Here is an 8,587-nt window from a genome sequence, read left to right on the forward strand (position 1 = left end):
GGGGGGAAAGAACACAAAACGTTTTATTTTCAATCACGTAAAATTGCAGAAAATACATATTAATCTATTGCAGAAGAAAGTGAATCAATGTTTGCCTGGAGGACAGAGAGAAAGACATAATAATTAAAGGGCATGAATGAATACAGGGTGATGTATACGCACACTGCTATGATTGTGATGATGGTTTCATGGGTTTATATGAATGTCAAAAATCATCAAATGGAACAGTGTAAACATGGACAATTTATTATTTATTAACTATTCTGAAAAGGCATTACAATATAAAAAAAGTTTTCAAAAATAGTTTGGCAAACCCCACCATATCCCTTGTAATGTCCTGGGATCAGCACCTTGCCTCAATGGCAGCAAATACAGGAAAGCAACGAAAGCCATGTCCATCTGAGTCATTGGGCAAGCAAGCTGCGTAAAGCCTGCACTTCTGGACTGAGATCCTCCTTCCTTCTATCTTTGTTTTCCTTCCTTTGTTGCAATGACCTTTAGGTGCACATTGCAGAAAAGCTACAGGAATCCATAAAACTGTTAGACTTCTTTCTAGAGAGAGGGCGTGCAAGTGAGAGAATGTGGATGTGTGGGGACGCACAGGGAGAAGGGAGAGGATCCCAAGCAGGCTCCGCACTAAGGCTTGATCTGTACGCAGGGCCTAATCTTACAACCCTGAGATCCTCACCTGAGTCAAAAACCAAAAATCGGACACTTAACCAACTGAGCCACCCAGGAGCCCCCCATTAGATGATTCTTCTAAGGCCCTCAGCTACACAAGATTTATAGTTCAGAAGGATCTGAGAATTTCTGTATTGGCTCATCCTTCACAGCCATACTGTCCGAACAATAGCAGGCAGCCTTTAAAAGAGGAACATTCTAACCAGTTTGTCGTGTTCTTTTGGCCTCTCTGTTAATCCACCATTTGTGTACAGTTATGATCCTCCTATCATCTTTCAGCCAGTGACACTACCACATAGAATTCTGGGCATCAGAGTACATCACTCCTTTGCAGGGCCTAGGAACATTCCCTGCACCAGTGCTGGGCACAATGCAATACCCCTGCAAACAAGAGAACAATTCTATGTTGTCACCAGAAGTATCAGAGGTTATTACAACTGCCCTCTTTTCAGGACAAGTGCCGACACCACAAAACATCCTGAATCCAGGCTACAATCTAACCACAAAACTTTATAGAATCTTATTAGAAGCCTTGGGCAACAATGCAAACAAGAGCCAAATTAGAGAGAAAACTACCATCCTTCTATCCCCTTGATGCACACAAAGATTGGGGCTCCCATAGCACCTGTTTCTCCTGTCATTCTGAAACCACCCCATGAAGTGAATCTAATCCTTAAGATAAAGGTGACTTACACAACAAGGCCTTTGTTATAACATAAACCAGAATACAGAGGAAGGCTGTTCCTTGGTTGGTGAGTTGGAGGCTGCAAATTTCATCACAAGAGTCATTAGACCAATAATATCCCTAAAAAAGCTGACTTTTCAGGCCACCAGCAGAACTAAGATGGAGTCCTCTGGAACACAATGGAGTCATCCATGCCCTAACTAATCAGAGAGAAAAGAATGAGTCCCCTGGCTTTTCACATTTACCCAGGGAATGGGAAAACACTAAGGCTTACTTTGCTGAACACGTCACTGTGGCTAAGTGACACAAATGCGGGCACCTGCAGGGGAGAGGTGAACGGCTGCTGCTACAGAATCAACGTAATAAAAACTCACATGGGCCTGAGCTGAAACATGCAACACGGTTCTACATACCTGGAATTTATTTTGATGTCTGGATGTATGAGGCTCAATTCAGGCAGATGGTACCCTCAAAAGAGAGCTCCTCGATGTTGTTATACTGAACAAGGAAATACATTTGCTACATATCTAAGTTGTACTTCCCATGTGAACTGTGTGGTAATCAATGAGGTAAGGGCTTTGGCTAATGGCTTTCTCACTCATATTTATAATGCCCAATCCACTATGAACTCTCTGGTGTCGAGTGAGGCCAGAGCTCTTACTGAAGGATTTCCCACATTGGTTACACTTATACGGCCTTTCTCCAGTGTGAACTCTCCGATGGTCACTGAAGTTGGAGCTTCGCCTAAAGGACTTCCCACACTCACTGCACTCATATGGCCTTTCTCCAGTGTGAACTCTCTGGTGCTTAAGGAGTGCAGAGCTTTGGCTAAAAGATTTTCCACATTTGCTGCACTCATAAGGCCTTTCTCCAGTGTGAACTCTCAGATGGAGAACAAGACTGCAATTCTGGCTAAAAGATTTCCTACATTCACTGCACTCATAAGGCTTTGATCCCGTGTGGACTTTCTGGTGTTTTAAAAGACTGGAATTGTAGGTAAAGGATTTCCCACATTCACTGCATTCATAGGGCCGTTCTCCAGTATGAACGGTATGGTGCTGCAGGAGCGCAGAGCTTTGATTAAAGGACTTCCCACATTCACTGCATTCATAGGGCTTTTCTCCAGTGTGAATTCTCTGATGTTGAATGAGGTTCGATCTTTGACTGAAGGATTTGCCACATTCTCCACACTCAAATGGCCTTTCTCCGGTGTGAACCTTCCGATGGTTATTGAGGCTGTAGCTTTGGCTGAAAGATTTCCCACATTCACTGCACTCATAAGGCCTTTCTCCAGTATGAACTCTCCGATGCTGAAAGAGGTTGGAGCTCTGGCTAAAGGATTTCCCACATTCCCCACACTCATAAGGTCTTTCTCCTGTGTGAACTCTCTGGTGTTTAATAAGGCTAGAGTTATGGCTAAAAGATTTCCCACATTCACTGCACATGTAACATCTTTCTCGAGGGTGAACCCTCTGGTGTTGAACGAATGTATGCTTGTGGCTGAAAGCTTCTGTGCTGTCTCCCCAGTGGTGTTGAGTTTTTCCCATGTGGAAGGCCACCCCACATTCAGTTCCATTGTTTGACTTCTCTCCAGTATGTGTGGCCTGTTGCTGGAGGGTTCCTGAGGTGGCCAAGAAGTCCTTCCCAATCTCTCCGCAGATAAAGGGCTTCCCTGACACCTGCAAGCTGCAGTTCTTGACCACTGAAGCTCTGCTTATGTGGTTTCCGAAGGGTTTTTCGCTCATGTGCTGCTTGAGCTGCTGCTGAAGGTTTTCACTGAAATAAAATCTTTTCCCATGTGTCCCACCAGTGTACAGTTTCTCACTGAATTGTGTTTCCTGGTGTTCAGCTGCGTGAAAATTGTCTTTCAAGACCAGACCACACACCTCACAGGGGTTGGCCTTCTGGGGAAAAAGACCTGTCTTGGGAGTCCTGACCTGTGACTCTCTTTCTACAGAAATGCTCTGCTCAGAACGTGCCTCCTCATCCTCTGCTCCATGCCAACAACCTGAAAGTAGGAAATGCTGGTGAAATGCACGGTGACATTTGTGGGTAGGCAGCCACTACCCAGGTATGTCTAACAAACCCAGAAACAAGTCCATGAGATTGTTTATAGGATAGGAGGTTTGAATTCAGGCTGAGGCTGAGATGCTTAGCTGTACTGGGCCACTAATGATCACAAAATGCGGGCTCAGGGGCACTTGTGAGGTGAAATAAACACACTGAGGAGAGACGAGGTCTACACATAACTTTCAACCGGATATAGTCTGTCACATAGAAGGGTGTGTTCAGGCTCAGGAAAATTCGACAGTGAAAGAGAAACTGTGTGTGCAAGAATCTGTGTGCACCTCATGACACAACACACAGGAGCCAATGAGGAGAGTCCCCACATGAAGCAGTGATTAAAATGGTCAAGATGTGCAGATCAGAGAGGTGTGGATTAGCCCTGGGCGGGAAGTAAGAGTACAAGTGATGACCAGCAGTTGACCAGTCACCTGAGGGTGACGACTGGGGAAGGAAAGGCAGGTATGAAGTCTGGGGGCCACGGTCATTACCAACAAAAGACCAGTCACAAACAGGAAGTTTCTGGTATGATGTGCACACAGCCCTGACATCTTGCTCTCCCCTAGGTGTCACTGTTCGGAGCTGGGCTGTGAACCACAATAGACTCTCCACCACAACCCCGAGACGAGCAGCTGTGTTGCCCCTGGATGATCCAAGTGCTAATAAGGGGAAGACGGGAGAGATAAGGGGCCAGCACTGGCCAAGAACAGCTCAGCACATGCAGCGCACAGGAAAGAAAACTATTATAAAGACAACTTCCAAGGAGGATCTTGCAAGAACAGACAGTGGTCTACATAACCGTGATGGTCAGTGACGGCAATTTCTGGCCCAAGAAGGAATAAGGAAATGTCAGCTAGAGGAAGAAAGTGGAACCTGGGATACTCGGGTGCTTTGTAACTGTTAGTTACCTGCCAGAGAGAGGGCAGCAAAGTGGGATCCACTGGGCTGACTGGAACACTCCTGACCCTGGTTCCTTCCCTGGGAGGCTTGGGAGTCTCAGGTGGTGGGGCTACTCAAGGAGTAGGCAGTGCACATACCTCAGCCCAGCCAACAACACTGCCATTCAAGGAAGTGGAGAAGGAAGCAGAGACCACAATCCTGATGGGAGGACAGACCAGCCCTTGGGGAAAAAGGGAAATGGAAAGACTAGCTCAGGGGACAGAGGCAGGTGTGAGGACCTTACCCAGGGAGGTTATAAGTGCCAAGTTCTCCAGCATCACATCCTGGTACAGGTGTCTCTGAGCCTCATCAAGAAGATCCCACTCCTCCCAGGAGAAGGACACGGCAATGTCCTCAAAGGTCACAATACCCTGGCAAGATGGAGACAGATGAAACCATAAACAGCCTCTCCCTCAAAGATGACAATCCAACCCCTCCACATCTATCCCTCACCCATCCTTTCCTAAGCATCCAACACAGAAGAGAAACCAGGCCCTAGCACCAGTGGTGCCACTGTCTCCTCACAGGCCCACTGATCATGGGCACCACCCATCAGAAAGACGAGGCAGGTGGATAACAAGGTACCAAACAAGGGTCTGGCACAGAGGCATTCACCCATTTCTGCTACACAATTCACCTAGTATGGACAAGCCACCCAGCTCTCAAGCCCAGGGCCCTGGGGCATCAGGCACACTCCCTCCACAAGTACATGTCATTCCTTAGGTGGCACATCCCTACATTGCAGACACTGTCACCTGCCCGTGGCTGCCACCAGCTTATTGCCCTGCATACCTTAGGCAACTCTCTGGCCTTACAGTTATAGATGACTTTATTTCAATCACCTCCTCTTCAACCCACGGTGAAGAAGGGACTGTGTGCTAGGGTGACAGAGATGGCCAAACACAGAACACCTAACACTGGCCACATGAGATCGAGAGCACTTTTCTAACCATATATACTCACAGCGTGGGAGAGAAGGACACCACATGCCACACTGGGCCACACGGGGTGGCAGTCTGGGAAAGAGTTAACAGCTGGTGGTTGTGAGATCCAAGCTTTGTAATATCGACACAAAGAGGTACCCGTTTCCCCTGGGAAGATGCCACTGACTTATCTGAGTAACTCCATAGGCAGGTAAGGAGCTGAAACCAACTAAAGAGGGATAGGCCCCTGAGCCCCTTGATAAAAACAGTATTTAGTTAGATCTTAGTTCTGAGGGAAGAGTGGGGAGCAAAGCAGCACTCTGGCCACCTGAGCCTCTCAGGGTTTTCAGACATCAGTGCCACACATAATATTGGGTCTTGGTTTTAGACCTTGCACCAAAACCTGACAACAGCATCCACAGGAGGCTCTGCAAATTCAAATAGGATTGAATGTGACCATTGACTTCTCAAGACTCCCACAAGCCATCACAGCCCCAAATCCTCCTATGAAGCCTTCACTGCTCGGGTCTGTTCCTTGCTTCAGATATATGGATCTCAGACACCGACAGCCCTATTGCACGAGGTGCTGCACTGCCATCCCCAAAGCAGTCACAATCTTCCTCTGCCTACCTAACCCTCACTCAAAGCCCAGCTCCACTGATAGTTCACCCCAGGCCTTAATGACTCTCACAAATGACCACATTTGCCCTTGACCTTATCTTCCTGGCTGAACGAAACAGCCCAGGCCCCAACAAAGCCCTCACAAAATCCTGGTGAGTGCAAAGAGCGGTGCAAAGACCCACTCTGGTCTGCATGACATCTCGCCTTGGTTATCCCTTGCCTCTGTGTCTACCTCATTCACGTCCACTCTTGTGTTGTAAGCCTGACCACCTGCCAGACTACCCTGTCCCTGACACACACTCCTTTTAGGGCCATATACCTGCTTCATTTGTGTTTGTGAAGCCTCCTACCCATCAGCTGGGTACCCAGACAAGAAACCCAGTCCACAGTCCCCATCCTCCCCTGCCTGGTCCCCTATTAGCTTTATAATAATAACCTGAAGATTACCCCTCCTGATCGGGAACATCCTGAATCCTCCAACCTCAACCTTCCTCAGATTCCAACACTATGTATACAACTGCCCACATCATGCATCAATTCAGTCATCTCTGAAACACCTCAAACTCTCAATATACCTAAATCAAAGCTCCTAACACCCCCTCCCCATAGTGAATATTACTACCACATTCTTCACCTTAGATGATGGACCTTCCAGTCCTACAGCCGCTAAGACCTAAAACACTGGGGTCATTCCTGAGTCCTGTATTCACTCCTCCATCATCAGAGAATCTAGTTGTCCATTTACTTATCTTTTTTTTTTTTTTTTTTAAAGATTTTATTTATTTGACAGAGAGAGACACAGCGAAGAGAGGAAACACAAGCAGGGTGAGTAGAAGAGGGAGAGGCAGGCTTCCCTCTCAGCAGGGAGCCGGACGCAGGGCTCCATCCCAGCACCCTGGGATCATGACCTGAGCCAAGACAGATGCCCCCTAGTTGCCCATTTAAAACAAACATCCAGAATACAACCACTTTTCCTAAGCCACACCTCTAGTCCATCAACTCTCACCAGGACTTTGGCAGCAGCCTGCAGCCTGATCCTCCTTCCTCCTCCCTCTGTCTCGCTGTCTGTTCTACACTTGATGTCTGTTCTACACTCAGCAGCCAGCCCGAGTCTGCTAAGACCTTAGGATCACTTTCTCCCTCTGAGTCACACCTCCCATCACCTCCAGAACACACACCAACCTCTCAGTCATTCCAGTCTTGATTCCCGCCAACCTGTTCTTTGTTCCCACCTAAAATGACACCTGTGCTTTTCTGAACACTCAGTCAACTATAAACATATGCGTATCTTGGAACAAGTTCCTAGTGCATCGGGGGATCCTTTCTATATAAAGTCTGAGATGGACTTAGGCCCCTCTGTTTGGGATTTCCCTACGGCTCCCAGACCCAGGCCTGGGGGAACGGCCCTTAAGCGTCCCAGGACATAATAATCCAGAGAATATGCGGGTGGTGGCCAGGGCCACGAGCCTGGTGGGCGGCTGAGACACCCCCCACCAGCCTGTGTAAGTTCCACAGCACCTCTGCCGCAATGGGAAACCGTGTAGAGACGCTGGCAGTGGAGGGACGGGTCCACGGCAGGGTTCGCTGGGCTCACGTAACCCGTACCTTAGGTGACCTCACGTAACCCGTACCTTAGGTGACCTCACAGCTCTCAGTGCTGTGTCCCCTCTTGCCAACTGTGCCACCTGAACTAAGATCCAACCTCCCAGGGCCTCAATGTCCTCTACATTGCCCTCGGTCTGCTCTCCCTCTAAACCACCTTCGGGAAACTTTTAAATCGCAAATGGAGATCCGGTCCCTCTTTCGGCCAAAGTCCCCTTGGCGCCCAGAGTCCTCACGAAGGTCCCGCACCTCGGCCCGCCAGCGCAGGTGTGGCTCCGCCTCACGCTCTGTCCCCGGAGTGCAGAATCCCAGCGCCTCAAGCCCCCTGCAGCCCCCGCCCTGGCGGCCCATCAGCCCGGAGCCCGCGCCCGCACGCAGCCCGCCGGCGCTCACGCACGCGCCCCCGCCCACCGGTGCCTCCTTGTCCCGGACACTCCGGCCTGGGCCGCAGGGCCGCGAGCAGGCGCCCCGCTCTCGGGCCTTCGAAGTCTGGGAGGGGGGCGGTGGGGAGGGCCGAGGGGACAAGCACTTACCTCAGCCGGGTCCCTGGGCGAGGCCGCCGCCATCCGACTCGGTGGGCGGAGCGGACACCCGGGCCGACGGTCCCCGTCCCGGTCCCCGGCGCGGAGCAGCCCGGGCGGTGTCGCCTGCCGCGGACCCAACTGTGTGCGGCGAGAACAGCGCCTCCCCTCGCGCCTTCTCGATTAGTCACCCCGAACCTGAACCTACGCTTCAGAACATTAGCGGACGAACAGGCGTGAAAGAGGTAAAAAGACCGCCAGGGGGATGAGGACGGAAGTTCCGCCCCGACGTTAGGCGCACACGCACAACGACTTTTCCTACCTTCATTGGTCAGAGGTGCAGTCCATCGACGCGCGCTCTTCTGGGTAATGTAGTTCACAGACTCACAGGACGAGGACAAGACATTTCCATTGACCTCTAGAAGGAAAGGGCACGTCCTCTTAAGCGCTCTGGAAATTGGGGTCTAACGTACCAGGCCAGGGGGGAAGTGGTGCCTGCAACTGATCACGCAGGTGTTTGTAGGCATTATTGCAGACCCCTTGATTCTCAG

The 8,587-nt window shown here is 49.9% G+C and overlaps 1 protein-coding gene across 1 annotated transcript; it reads right to left on the reverse strand.

Moving 5' to 3' along the window:
* On the reverse strand, positions 1–8,331 carry LOC131818167 (zinc finger protein 211-like). The gene is made up of 3 exons (XM_059152379.1): positions 8,049–8,331; positions 4,614–4,740; positions 1–3,374 (listed from the first exon to the last, which is right to left on the reverse strand). Exons 1-3 carry the CDS (start codon positions 8,079–8,081, stop codon positions 1,894–1,896), a joined length of 1,641 nt encoding a protein of 546 aa, XP_059008362.1. The 5' UTR covers positions 8,082–8,331; the 3' UTR covers positions 1–1,893.
* Positions 8,332–8,587: the final 256 nt, after the last annotated feature.

This window comes from Mustela lutreola, chromosome 16, assembly GCF_030435805.1.
Source record: "Mustela lutreola isolate mMusLut2 chromosome 16, mMusLut2.pri, whole genome shotgun sequence".
Taxonomy (NCBI): domain Eukaryota; kingdom Metazoa; phylum Chordata; class Mammalia; order Carnivora; family Mustelidae; genus Mustela; species Mustela lutreola.